Below are 15,014 nucleotides of genomic sequence, written 5' to 3'. Positions count from 1 at the left end.
TAATGTAACTGGAGATGTTTCTAAGGTGAAAACCAGCACAACCTATTTTAACATTAGACAGCAGTTGGGTATGTTCCTTGTTTCTGAATTTGGTTTTGGTAAGGAAAAAAATGGAAAAAATAATGCAAACTATGGCGATAAGGTTACTTAAAAGAAGTTATTATCTGGTTCCCCTCCTCCCTTTTCAGTGGTGCTTTGCCTATTTCTGTAATTGCATTTTGTGGGAGAGTATTTTCCAGCTATTTGGGGGATATAGACTCTTCATTATACACGTAGCTACTGGTGGCATGGTAGCATCTTTGCAACTTGATATTTGTCACAATAGAGCCAACCCTAATTGTGATTTGTGGTTTATACCTTCTACAGGTATGTTTGTGGGTTTTCATGTGTTTGATGGGAGAGAGACTAAGGGCTCACTTCAGTTCCACTCATGTTGTTTATTTAAACAGAAAACCTAGTCAGGATATTTTTTGCAGTGATTGTGAAACTGACTACAAGTGTTAAGAACTCCTTTAGAAATTATACAAGCAGAGGAAAGCTATTTTCTTTTTCTCATATTGTGATATTGACTAGGAAGTGAACAGAAGGATTTAGATTGAGTTGCCTGATAGGGTTGTTTAAATTCCTTTCTTAGAATAGTTAAGGAAATGGATGCTGAGAAATACTTAATTATGGCCAGGAGCTGACAGGTGTTGTTAAAGAAGAGCAAAGTCAGTAGAAAACCAAATTGTTCACAGGCCCTATCATTTCACAGGAAAAAGGTTAACTTTGCTCCAGGTTCAGACAAACAAGTGTGGAATAAAAAAACCAACATCTTGAAATAAGCCAATTTATCATGGTGCATCTGGAGTCAAATGTAGAGGGGTGCAAAGAGAGTATGCAAAGTGCAAATTAGAAATGGGCCTTTTTACTAGATTCATCCTAATTTGGGAGCAGCTGTATGAGAGCATTTGCATTGTTCAGTAGGTTTTGGTCAGTATTCTGCACCTCCCTATCAATATTTTCTGTCGTAACCATTAATTGGCTGCCCTGAAGTTTTATAACAGAATTCTGCTTTCTTTTCGCAGCCTGTCGTGGGGACGTCTGGAATTCCACAGGGGCCTTCAGATGAGAAAGTAGCTGTGGTGACAGTAGATGACTGTGACACTTCAGTGGCCTTGAAATTTGGCTCTATTCTAGGAAACTATTCCTGTTCAGCTCAAGGGACACAATCAGGCACAAAGAAGTGAGAATTTTACAAGCACTATTAAGTTCACCTGATGAGCTTGTAATCATAAGTATAGAATAGAGATGGGTGAAAGCAGATTGACTTTACAGGAGTTATTCAGTGGGGAAATGGCTGTGAGAAAGATAAGCCGTGGGGCTATAATTAACTTTATTAATTTCCCTGGCTCAACTTCACCCTATATGAGAATGTGAAGTACTATAGATTTTATTGGTCATCTGCTTTAATTCATGGAGATAGGAAGCTAGTAATTTGACACGTTGCATGGATGCCTATACAGTACATAAACCTGTAACCATAATGAGAACTAATACTACTGTATGTTCCAAAATACATTATTTCTATTTTATAAATACTATTCGGCTGTTACGTTAGTCTCCCTTAACCCGAGTGCCTTCTGGATGAATGAACAGACGTCAACTTCCAAATACCAATCAATTTGGCTATTGCTGAAAATTCTGAGAAGTGAAGGCTATACTCAGGGCAGGACATTTGAGATGGTGATGATATATTCCTTAGTCTTCCCTGCTAACTTCTGCTGCTGCACTTTTACATACATAGTGATTTGCTAAAATCTCAAATTTTTACTATAAACCTCTAACTATAAATTGGATTCATAGTGACTCTGAGGTCACATGTCTACTCTTTTAATATAATGTGTGATTGATGACAGCTTAGTATCTGTTTAGGTCAGAACAACTTTCTCAAGCAGATTTTTTTTTCCTTGATCATGTTTTTCTCTTGAGTAACTCTAATTTGACTTTACAGATCCTTGGATTTGACAGGTCCTTTGTTACTGGGTGGCATTCCTGACCTTCCTGAGAGTTTCCCAGTACGGAACCGGCATTTTATAGGTTGCATGAGAGACTTCCTGATCGATAATCAAGATATAGACCTGGCTGACTTCATTGCAAATAATGGAACTTTGCCTGGTATGATGAATTCAGGGGGGAATTGATAGTTTACGCAAATGGTGGAGTTTCTGTGGGTGGAAATTGACAACCACCTATTGGGAACACCACAGCAGGCCCTAGCTATTGTCTGCAGTAAAACACATCCATAGGAATGACTTTCATTCATGACTTAGCTCCTCATTACTCAGTAGCAAATTCAGCAAACACTTTCCTAATCCCTGGAGAATCTTCTATTACTAGCCTTCCCAGTGCATTGTTATGTTCTCCTTTCAGGCTGTTCTGCCAAGAAGAATTTTTGTGATAGCAACACATGCCATAATGGTGGAACTTGTGTCAACCAGTGGAATACTTTCACCTGTGAATGCCCCCTGGGTTTTGGAGGCAAGGACTGCAAACAAGGTAAAAGATGGAAGCTGCTAAAGAAGGTGCTTTTTAGGAATGACATATGTGCTAATTGCCAGGAACTATATCAGGAAGTCACACCTTTCCTAGCTCCATAGAAAATATATTATTCTAATTATTAGAAGAAATAGAAGAAAAGGTGGGAATGCTAATGTCCTAGAAACTCTTCTCTCTCTCTCTCTCTCTCTCTCTCTCTCTCTCTCTCTCTCTCTCTCTCTCTCTCTCTCTCTCTCTCTGTCTCTCCCACCCTCTCCCTCCCTCCCTCCCCCTCCCTCTCTCTCTCTCTTTCCAGTCCAATAAAATATATATAGAGAGGATGTGCTGATCCATTCTTGCAAATGCCTGGAGATCTAAGTTAACAAAACAGCTGTTACTTACTTAGCTGCAGAATATGATTCTCTTAAATATTCATTCTTCTAAAGTGGTTATATCATCCAATATAAGTTAGCAAAAATGGCAGGGGTAGAGAAGCAGTGGTTCAAGCCCTTATTTAGGATGGTAGCTCCCATATATCTGGTTGGTTATAACAAGGAGTGAAAAAAGAAGAAGAAGAAGAAACATGCTTGCCCAGATTCAATCAGAACAGCACCACAATGGAATGAAATGATCTTTTAAGTGCCCTGTGGAATGGGGGAGAGAAAGGAAAATGCCAAGTATACCTCCACATAAAACATGATCCAAACTCTGGAGGCAACCACAAAGAAAACTGTTGTCTCATATATATTGCTGCACTTTATAAGGGAAATTAAGAGTACTCTTAATGGAAGCCTTTCTTGATATTTGGACAGGATGGGCAGAATCAATTCTGACAAGAAAGTGCCTAATGTATCCTGATGCTACACATGTAGAGATTTACAGGGGATAATTAACACTTGTAAATTGGACCTATAAGCTTAATAACAGTCAATGCATTATTATTATTCTGCAGCATTGGGTAGTCTTGACACCAATCTGGCCACTTCATTCTGTATCTTCTGCAACTTCAGAAGTTGCAGCTTCTGAGCCACCTCTAAAGGCAATTCTGCATAGAATGCAAGTGGTGATCAGGGACCGTGGTTCCATTGTAAGGATATCCTGATCCAGGTAGGATCATAACTAGGATACTAGACAGAGCTAGGCAAAGCTCAAATCTTTGACCATGGCTTCTGCCTCTTATTTGAACAGGAACCACAAATTCAGAAGGTTCCCTAATCACAAACCATTTCTTTGGGAGGGAACTAAACCCCATTAAAAGTAAACCTTGGAATCAATGTTTCTATATTGTCTAGGTAGTTATTAACTAAATATTAACTAAATATTAACTAAGATTAACTAAAACAACTCCATCAGCTAATGCTTAATCTTAGTGTGTCTTGCTCCATCCAGGGTTTAGTAGCCCAGGTTCAAGACTTCCTTGGAATATGTAGGGTGACATATAACTGATCGTTGAACACATGTGGGTAACACCCCATTTAAGCCAGTGGATGACCTCTCCCAAGTTTTCATATAAATGTTAAATAATACAGGGAGAGCACAAAGCTCAGGGGTACCACACATTAGAGCAACCAAGGGTTTGAATACTATGCCTTTATAATAGTCCACTAAAACCATTTGCTTAGATAGGAGTGAAACTATAGGCCTTGCAAGCAGTCCAAAAGAGTGTTGTTAGTCGCAAAGTCGTGTCCGACCCATCGCGACCCCATGGACAACATTCCTCCAGGTCTTCCTGTCCTCCCAGAGTCCATTTAAGCTCACGCTGACTGCTTCAGTAACTCCATCCAGCCACTTCATTCTCTGTCATACCCTTCTTCTTTTCCAAAAGAGTGCTATGCTTTATATTGTTGAATGCCACTGAAAGATTTAATAGAGCCAAGAACAGTACACTCCACCCATCCAGATTTCCAAAATAGCTCATCTTTTAAGGAAGAAGTGTCATTTCTTTTCCATGCCTGAGTCTGAATTCTGACTAGAAGGGATCTGCATAATCCATTTCCCCTAGGAATTTTTTTGTAATTGGGTCCTCACCTCCTTGTCAACATCCTTCCACATGTTAATGACTAGAAAAGTTGATAATTATAAAGTGGGTTTATTGGTTCTCACATTTTCAGCAATCAAGAAACCAATATAGTAGGCTTTAGCAATCCAGCAGAAATGGAGTAAACCATTTTACCTCTTCTGGAATCTTATATAACAACACTACAAAAAGGATATTAAAAAATGTTTTCCCTCTCTTTTTGTGATGTGTGTACAAATATGTAACACTGTAGAAGGCAATGGCAAGCCAATTCTATATAGTTGCCAGAGATTACAATATGAATATGAAATTGTAGTTACCAGAAGGCCCTTCTATTGGAATGGGTTCAAACACATTCATTTTGTATCTCCAGCCTATGCAAGGGGTGGGTATGGCCCCTCCTATATTCATTTGTACAGCAAGAAAATTGGGAGAAAGAATGGACCCCCACAAACTCCCCAATCTAATACAGGACTACAATACAAAATTCTCTCCTGCTTCTCCATATGGTACTTACTTTTTAAGGATTTTTTTTTTTTTTAAAAATCATCAGATCATTGATTAGAACTTGGGTGGAATTGTTGAACACTTTAAGCCCAAAATGCTGAAGGAACACTGTTTTAAAAAATATGAGTATATAAGAATAGTCCAACACACACACACACACACACACACACACACACACAATTTTATACACTTGTTGAACTCCTTTTTTTTCTCTGTGAAGACATGGCAAGTCCTCAGCGTTTCTTGGGCAACAGTATGGTGATCTGGAGTAATTTGGCATTGATCATCACGCTTCCATGGCATATTGGACTTATGTTTCGTACCAGGCAGAGCAACGGTGTCCTCCTCCGTGCTGCAGCGGGGCAACATTCTACCATAACTCTTTGGGTGAGTGGGCAACTCTTTACTATTGTCTTGCAGATTAGTGGCCTAGAGAAAACCACTTTGTGTTACAACACAACAGGGCACCTTGTGGCCCATGGACTAGGTGCAGCCTCCTAGCATTTTGAAAAATATCCCACCAACATTTATTGATAGAATATGTATATTCTGGAGCACCATTTCAGAGGATTGGTGGGGGGATTTTAAAATGTGGAGAAGGGTCTAGTTTTCTCCCAGAGGCCTCCCATTCCAGTTGCAGTGGCAGCAAACCACAAAGGGAGTTATTGTCTCCATGTACCTCTTAAGGGCAGGTATGGAACTGTGTACTTTCTGGATTCTAGATGGGGGGATTTAACAGACAGAGATGGGTAGTGCCTTCTGCAGTGAAAATGTGGCTCAAAACTAAACTCATTCTGTTCTTATTTCTTTGCTCAGTTAAATGAAGGTACAGTGCTGATGACCGTGTACCGAGCCAACAGCCAAATTTCAGCATTGAGGCTACACCAGGTGAAAGTGAATGATGGTGACTGGCATCACCTACAATTGGAGCTGCATAGCAGCTGGGACAATCCAGAAGCCCAGTGGTTGGCCATAATGGCTTTTGATTATGGTTTGCACCAGGTACAGTGAGCACTAGAACTCAATATCAATGGTCAACTAATGGCTGAATCATTTGGCATTTATGGAGCATCATTCTGTATATTTCCTAAAGCTTGAATGTAACACTTGTAGCATAATTTAGTCCAGGAGAACTAAAGCTATCTATGGGATGGATCTAAATGGGATGGATCTAAATTGATTCCTAGTAGTCTAATACACTTTATCACTAATCTCTTTGACTATCCTTACACTTAGACTCTTTTTCTATAGATTTTGATTTATAATTAGTTAATTCTATAAAATTCATCAGTATTAAGCTACAGCTATCTTAATATTTTATTCCAGCCCACCTCTTCTTGGTTTTCACCACTGTCCTGATGGTTTGTAACATCTGATCTGTATTATACAAATAAGTACTGTGGGCTCATCAAGAAATTAAGGAAAAATGATGTTTGCTTTGCCTGTCTATCCTCCAGGTGATGGCCAATATTAGTAGTGAACTTCGTGGACTAAAAATGCGGAATTTGAGTATCGGTGCTATACTGGGGGAGAAGGGAAACCTGCAGCATGGATTCCGTGGCTGCATGCAGGTGAGTGGGTGAAGAACAAGCCTTGATGGCCAGTGGTGGGTTTCTACTGGTTCGCACTGGTTCAGGCGAACCGGTAGTGATGGCGGCAGGAGGCTCGGCCCATCCGCCCAGACATCATCACGGATGCTCTGTGGTTGAAGCGCTGTGCGCATGGTCACAGTTCCGAATCGGTAGCAAAGGTAAGTGGAACCCACTACCGTTGATGCCCCTTTCTGGATGTTATTGGGCCAATGGGCCATATCATGATTGACCCATCAGGTGCAGGCTCCACTACTTCTTTCAACTCTTCTTTCTTTGGTGCTTTTTATATAGACATATGTTTTAGGAAAGGTAGGCCCAATTGATTGGACCACATCACTCTTAAGCAAATAGCGTAACTGACATCCTTAAGAAATTACGTAACTGGGAGAGATTGTTGTGGAGTATGTGTCTGTGTCAGTATAACTATACATATTAATAATGGTTTCCCCATTGACATTGCTTGTCAGAAGGTCACAAAAGGTTATGACATGACCCCAAGAGAGTGCCAACGAGTCAGTTGCCAACATCTGAATTTTGATCACGTGACACGGGGATGTTGCAATGGTTGTAAATGTGAAGGTCAAAACTCACCTTTTTCAGTTTTGAACGAACACTAAACAAACTGTTGTAAATCAAGGACTACCTGTAGCATACAATTCACAAGTCTATAACAGCATTTTTTTTCACTTAATAGTCATGCTGGCTCCGTATTTCCCGTTTATGAATGGGGACTGAGCATCTTAAATTCAATGAATGCTGGAACAAACTGTATTTGTGCAGATCTGTCAAGTATCAACTGTGTTTATTTTTAAGTAATACAGCACCATCTAGGGGCTGCAGATCTCATAGTTGGCTTATTTATTTAAAGATATTTACATTTTGCTTTTTGGGTTCCTAAAAGGCGGTTGGTATAAATAGGCTGTAAATTGTGTTCACTAAATTTCTCAGTTCATAGTTCACTGAGTTCATAGGTTCACTGAGAATCAGAAGCAAGAAATGAATGTGCAGAAGAGTAATATATGTTATCTAAGAGCTGATCTTCTCCTTCCTTGTGTTTTTGGGGTTTTTTTGCTTGGATCCTCCAGGGTGTAAGGATGGGAGACACCTCAGGCAATGCTGTCACCCTGAATGTAAACCAGGCTGAGAAAGTGAATGTGGAGCATGGCTGCAGTATCCCCGACCCTTGTGACTCCAATCCTTGTCCTCTTAATAGCTACTGCAATGATGATTGGGATAGTTATTCATGCAGTTGTGATCCAGGTCAGTGGAAGGGACAGTGCGATGATAATGGTGAAGAAGCCTCCATATTATGGTTCTTAGGTGGCCTAGAATTGCGTACCACAAGATGGGCTGCCATATAAATTCAATGTATGCATATATTTTTTAAAAAATCCTCTAAAATAGTTCTAATGCTGTCTAAGATTTAGGTGACTATAGTCCAACATATCTGGAGGGCACCAAGTATTTGCCATGTATGATATGTAGTGGGCTTAACTGTTGTAAATAATATTTGCATTGTACTCAAAGCATTATTTTTAGTTGTGTAATAGCTGACTCAGAGTACTATTGAAATAGTACTATTAAAACTCTGATACAAAGCTTCAATAATTTATTCCGATTCATCCTGATTTGATGGAAAGAAACGTTATAAATTTACTGTGTTTTGACTGTTTTTTCTTACGGTAGTTCATTTTTACAATATATATGGACTTTCTGTGCTGTTTGCTTTAATCCTATGTAGTTTGTTTTTGACAGTTTCCTTAATTAAATAACTAATATACAGCAAAATGAAGATTGTTATCTTAGCATAATTATTGAAATAACATGAACTATATTTACATAATTCACAGTGGTAATACTTAGACATTGCACCTGATTAGGATACTATACAAAACATAACAACTACCAGAAATAAACAATTTTTATTTCATTATTCAATACTTAAGACTGAGGTTGGGCCAGAAGGCAATATTCTTGCTAGGGATTGTGTAGATATACATATACGTACGTATATGTATACGTATATGTACATACATATATGTACATATATATGCATATATCTAATATTAGCCTGTTTCAGGTTTTCATTGTTTTATTAAAAAGTTAAGATACAAGTAGGTGGTTGAGTAAGCACAAAGTTCTCTATAACAGAGCAGGACTTCATTTGCGTCAGACAGGATAGGTGCCATGTCATTTTTATCTTTCAAGCCACCCCTCCTACACGCAGCCTTTAGCTCAGTTGTGATTGGAGAATGATTATCCCAGAATTTCCTGCTTGGCCAGGCTATCATTTAGTCTCAGGTTGGAGATTATTGCCAGAGATATACCCAGAATTCTTCCTGTGATGCCCAGGTTACTATGGAGACAGCTGTTCCAATGTCTGTACCTTTAACCCCTGTGAGCATCAAGCCATTTGTGTCCGCAAACCCAGCTCATCCCATGGCTACACCTGTGAGTGTCCTGACAGCTACTTCGGGCCATACTGCGAGAACAAGTGAGTCTGAGAAAGTTCACTTACATTTGTTGTGATGTGCCCGTAAGTGTGGGTTTGTACTTTTTCAGTATTTGTAGAATTGAAATGTGGAAGTGCTGGATGCATATTGCAGCTATTAATAGAGATCTTAGGCATTTGCATCTCGGTATATATGTGCAAATAAAAGGTCATCCTAAAAGTGTGTAACATTCGTTCATGTATGGGAGAGGCATGAATGCAGTGACATTGGCTTGCATATACAGTGTGGATGCTGTATGTAATTAACATACCGTGATTGATATATATGTGCATGCCAACCAAGGAGATTACTTCAAATAATGTGATTTACCATACACATCAATATAGCAAACTTGTGGAAATCCGAAATAAAACATCCCAACATCTCTTTAGATATTGTCTCTTTACTGAAAGCTTGTAAATTATGACAGTCTTCATGTGCAAAGGAATGAAGATCTTAGAAAAGGCAAAACCATAATTTGTAATGAAGAAGTTACTATACTCTTCTACTGTATTTGAAAGATGCTTACAACAGGCCTCATGTTTTCATTGTTAGGTTAGCCCAGCCTTGTCCGCGGGGATGGTGGGGGCATCCTATATGTGGCCCCTGCAACTGTGATGTTGATAAAGGATTTGACCCCGATTGCAACAAAACTAATGGAGAATGCCACTGCAAGGTGAGCTTTGGATTATTTATATAGTTAAGGGTAGAAACGTACAATCTGGTGTTGAATCATCAAAGAGGATGCGGAATGATTGATCAAATGGTTTCTGTTTCTGTATTAATATTTTATTGTTACTCATTGTTTTAATAGCTTGGCTATTAAACATTTGGCGTGGGTTTTAACAAATGAATTTGCCTACTAAGGAAAGTTATGACACACCAGACAAAAATGTGGGTATCTTTGTGTATACAAAGTATTTTGCTTTTTTCCAACTATTGATTTGCTGTTTCCCAGACCAATAATTATGGTATTTATTATACCAGTTAGTTTATTTGTTTGCTTTTATGCATTTTGTGATTTTATGTGAGTCATCTTCAGATTAAGGAGTTTGATGAGGTAAAAATTAAATAAATAATGGTTCAACAGCCTTAGTTAAGATTTGTTTTAACAATATTTTTAAAAATGTCTGAATATTATTTGATTCTACAGGACAATCACTACCGTCCAGCAGATAGTGCCACATGTTTCCTCTGTGACTGCTACCATACCGGCTCATTATCTCGCACCTGTGAAGCTGAGACTGGGCAGTGTTCCTGCAAGCCAGGTGTCATTGGACGCCGCTGTGACCGCTGTGACAATCCTTTTGCAGAAGTTACCATCAGTGGCTGTGAAGGTTAGAAATACTCCTTAGGCAGGAAGCACAGCTGAATCACTTTGGATTGGATCCAATTTGTGTACTGCGATTACAACCTTAGCTGATCTCAAAGAATGGTGTAGGGTTAAAGTTGACTGGGATTTGAATGGTAGGCCACCAGGAAACCCTAGTAATAGGCAAGATTGAGGGGGGGGGGACGGTAAAGAAATCTTGGAAGAAAGCAATCGCAGACCACCTTTGTGCTAGTTCTGAAAAAGTCTACATCAAGGGTGTCAAACTCAAGGCCTGCGGGCTGCATCTGGCCCATGGGGTGCTTAGATCTGGTCTGCGGGGCCACCCTGGAAACAGTGAGGGACCGGCCTGTGGTGCCTCTGCCACTGAAAATGGGCTCCCGAGCTCCATTTCTGGTTGCGACAGCCTCCTGCAATCATCTACCAGGGAAAATGGAGCTTGGGAGGGCTGCATGCGGAGTCCGCTTGGGAACCCTTTTCTGCTGGCAGAGTGCTCAGACCGCCACACCCCCCCCGACATGAGTGACATCGAGCAGGCCACACCCACTCGCCATAACCATTCCGGCCCCCTGAGATCAAACACAACCCTAATGCAGCCTTCAATGAAATTGAGTTTCACACCTTTGGTCTACATGGACATGTCTATGAAGTGAAGAGAAAACAAAGTCAAGCTTGATTTGAAGAAAAGTGCTTTATCATGCCCTTTTACTTTTGCTCACCAATTTTCTGAACTAAACAGCTCCCAGCAATTAAAGGGGATAATACAATACAACTATCGCATTGATTCATGTGATTCATACACATTGGATTACTTGGAGGTGGAGTGTTGTTTTCTATATGACCAGAGTGCATTCTTGCCCTTTGTTTTCTGTATGCAGTTTATTTCCAAAGCAAGTATTTGTAAAAATATTAAACCTTGATTACCTTCCCTTTTAAACATGCTTACTGAAAAGAGCGCACTGAGTTTGCATAGAGCAAATTACTACACACAGACTCCTTAACGGTTTTTCTTGCAGTGAATTACGATAGTTGCCCACGTGCCATTGAAGCTGATATTTGGTGGCCACGCACCCGCTTTGGTTTACCTGCAGCTGCACCTTGCCCTCGGGGATCTGTAGGTAATGAAATATATTTAAGGATGCAGTCGTGTACATATAGTAATCAATTGAATTATTAAATAGTCTTTGAATGCTTCCAGATAAAGGCTTCTTTAGTTATCATACTTTCTTTATGACTTGTTATAGGTGGCCAAAGAAATAGTCTTCCTCAAATAGGCATCCTATGGTTTTCTAACCTTCATCATTTTTTTTTTAAAAAAAAAACTCTGATATGGAGTAAACATTACAATGTATGTTGCAGAGTTTTTCTCTCTGCTTGGACCACATTTTGTGTCAGCCATACTTTCCTCTTAGCATCATGGCAATCTGATTTGTGTCCGGAAAGGAATATTCCACATTATTAAAAGGAAAATACAAGCACAATCCCATTCTTCTCTCTCTGAAATGTGTTTAAAAGACAAATGTTTCAATCAGGAAGGAAGGAAGGAAGGAAGGAAGGAAGGAAGGAAGGAAGGAAGGAAGGAAGGAAGGAAGGAAGGAAGGAAGGAAGGAAGGAAACTGAGCAAGCTAATATTTTGTGGCATTTTGTGAGCTAACTTTCACATTGTCACACAAATGATCCCCTCTCCTCTCTTTTTGCTCCACAGGGACTGCTGTACGGCACTGTGATGAACACAAGGGCTGGCTGGCACCCAATCTTTTCAACTGTACCTCTCTGACTTTTGCTGTTCTCAAGGATTTTGTAAGTATTTTTCTTTCATTTTTCCTGGTCTAGAGCAAAGCCAGGAATCTATGGATTTACTCTTTTCTATATGTATGAATGAATGCAAATAGTTTATTTTTATTTCACCAACATTCTCAAAAGCAATGACTGTTCGATACAGCTCTTTGTCCTCATTCCAGTTGGTTTCATTCATAGAATCCCCAATCCTGCCGATTACCATTTCTTGGCTATAAGCCAGGGAGAAGATGTTGACTCTCTTAGTAAGATATTTCACAAGGAACTTGTGGAGACTAAGCCTGTATTATGGTAAAAATAGAAGGACAGCAGCTTTCTCAGGACCACTTCCTCTTATTGTCTGGATTGATAAATGGAATGGCAATATGAATTGTCTTTTAACAAAGAAGTGCAAGGAGACATAGTTTACCAACTGCCTCATGCATTAACCATTTTTTATTCATTAGATTTGTATGCCACTCATCTCTCTACCAAGAGACTCTTAGAAGGTTTAAAGTTACATTTGAAGTTACATTGGTGCTAAAAAAAACAACAACTTTGTGGCCAGGCACACTTTTACAACTTTCACAGTGTTTCTCTCTCTTTCTTTGTCAGTCACATGTTTACCATTATAATCAGTTAGTATACCTTGTCCTGTGCCTGGCCCATTTTCCTCCCCCCACCCTTTCTTTCCTCCTCACAGAGTGGGGAGATTGCTTAAACAAGCTATCTCTTCACGACTTGCTTTTCTTTAAGTACTGTCAGTTCTGCCTGTAATTGATAAGACTTCCATCATTTTCATTTCTGGCTCCTTCAGCTGGTATAATCCTCACATTTTCAGGTTATTTTTTTAGCTCTGGGACTATAACTTGAAGAAAGAGATTTTCAGAGTATTAAATTCTGTGATGAGTATTACATTCAGTACTAGAGCATTTTGATTGAAATAGCTTAGGATAAGCTTTGGTTCAGTTTCTGACTATATCTTAGCAAAGCTGTGATAAGACAAAAGCTGCAATTGAGCTATCAAGACACTGAACAACAAAGATTTTGCTTCCTGAGCACTTTTGAGTATAGATTTTTGGCCTGCTAATCATGAAAACAGCCTGTAATTTAACCTATCGTGTACCGTTTTATAGAAATATTTTTTTAAACAATGGCAATGTACATCCTTCAGTACCTGTTGGCTATGCTGCACAGATGAAAGAAACATACAAAAACATGGAACTGTTGTTGAAGCATATTCAGTACACCTGGAATATCTGTGGAAATCTAAAGTACTGGCTTTGCTGCTTGGAATGCAGCTCAGATGTACCAAGTACTCTTGTTACGTATGTGAATGGGACAGCTGTGGAAGAGAGTCTCATTACATTAAAAAGAAATGGCTTTCCAAATTAATTTGATTCCAGGACAGTAAAGCATAGCACACAAACTACCTGTGGACCTGACAGATATATTTTTTTCTCCACTTCACATAAAACCCAGACTAATGAAAGCATATGTGAAAGCAATGAACAAGGAAGGTGAGGGTTTTTGTTATTTCAAAAGATGTTTTCAAGAATAACTGATGCCAAGGTTAAGGAAGGTTAGCCAAGGTTTTTGTTGGTCTACAGATCAGATACATCACCAATGACCGTTAATAGAGCTAGAGAAAATCACCTGGAAAGCATTCAAGGTTGTAATTGAGAATTTTCTTGGCAACTATAGAGCATCAAACTACATTCAGTTGGTTGACAAGTTTCTTACAACATATAAGATTATGAAGTGCAACATGTCACTGAAGATTCGTTTTCTGCATTCACACTTGGGCTTCTATCCTGAAAATCTATCAATAATGAATGTAGCAAAAGGTTTCACAAGATATTGCCACAATGGAAAAATGGTACCAGGGCAACTGGAATCCATCAATGCTGACTGACAACTCTTGGACATTGCCACAAGTAGCATCAGACACTGACTACTAATGAAAATCAGCAGCAATTTTTTTAGCCCTGTTGAACTCATGCAGCATGTCGGAAATATTATGCAATTAAAAACATAATAATTAAAAGAGAAATTAAAAATATTTCTCAAAATTCCTACGTGATAGTCATTCTGAAATTATATTTGTGTTCAATTTGAAGGGGTCTATCATTATCACCAAAAAAATTTCAGAAAGCAAAACTTCTGAAAAAAATTGTCCAGTAGAATCTATGTTTGGTTAATTTACCTTGTTTTGTTGAAGCGCCTTTGCAAAATATCTTAATCTTTCCTATGGAACAGGCAGAAAAATTGCTGCGGAATGAATCATTTTTGGATACAGAGCAGTCTCAGCGGGTAGCTCTCCAGCTTCGCAATGCTACACAAAACACCGAGAATTTCTTTGGCAGTGATGTCAAAGTGGCTTTTCAGCTCTTAGCTCAACTTTTGAAGCATGAAAGCAACCAAGAAGGCTTTGGCTTGGCTGCTACCCAGGATGTTCACTTCACTGAGGTAAGCCCATCGGCTTAGGTTTATATGAAATAAAAACTCTTGCGAGCAGCACACCCTTTTTTAAGCAAGCAAGCAAGTTTGAAAACCAGGGTTTCTTTGATGATACCAGATGCTGATTTGATCTGATGATACTAGGTTGGTCACTTGGTCTACTCTTTACAGCATGGGAATATGTGGAGCACTACATGGCTTATTGGAAGAGAAGTGGCAGATATTCTGTTGCACCTCTTAAGAAAGCGGTGTTAAACTTGCATCGTCACATTGCCATCACGTGATGTATCACAACTTTTCCCCTCTTTGCTAAACCGGGAGTG

At 39.3% G+C, this 15,014-nt stretch overlaps 1 protein-coding gene across 1 annotated transcript in view; it reads left to right on the top strand.

Annotated features, from left to right (window-relative positions):
* Positions 1-15,014, top strand: part of CELSR2 (cadherin EGF LAG seven-pass G-type receptor 2) — a 107,390-nt gene that overhangs the window by 68,933 nt on the left and 23,443 nt on the right. Inside the window, exons 6-18 of the mRNA XM_070941444.1 lie at positions 1,068-1,225; positions 1,994-2,157; positions 2,413-2,538; positions 5,262-5,428; positions 5,858-6,043; positions 6,499-6,612; positions 7,719-7,893; positions 8,986-9,127; positions 9,681-9,801; positions 10,279-10,462; positions 11,472-11,573; positions 12,161-12,255; positions 14,491-14,700. Coding sequence (XP_070797545.1) covers positions 1,068-1,225; positions 1,994-2,157; positions 2,413-2,538; positions 5,262-5,428; positions 5,858-6,043; positions 6,499-6,612; positions 7,719-7,893; positions 8,986-9,127; positions 9,681-9,801; positions 10,279-10,462; positions 11,472-11,573; positions 12,161-12,255; positions 14,491-14,700 — 1,944 coding nt within the window. The remainder of the gene's footprint in view (positions 1-1,067; positions 1,226-1,993; positions 2,158-2,412; positions 2,539-5,261; positions 5,429-5,857; positions 6,044-6,498; positions 6,613-7,718; positions 7,894-8,985; positions 9,128-9,680; positions 9,802-10,278; positions 10,463-11,471; positions 11,574-12,160; positions 12,256-14,490; positions 14,701-15,014) is intronic.

The sequence above is a fragment of the Pituophis catenifer genome, unplaced genomic scaffold, assembly GCF_029215685.1.
Source record: "Pituophis catenifer annectens isolate HBS135680 unplaced genomic scaffold, rPitCat1.0.hap2 SCAF_3, whole genome shotgun sequence".
In the NCBI taxonomy this organism is placed as follows: Eukaryota; Metazoa; Chordata; class Lepidosauria; order Squamata; family Colubridae; genus Pituophis; species Pituophis catenifer.
Note: the sequence above shows the minus strand (reverse complement) of the source record. Positions and strands in the feature narration are given on the sequence as shown.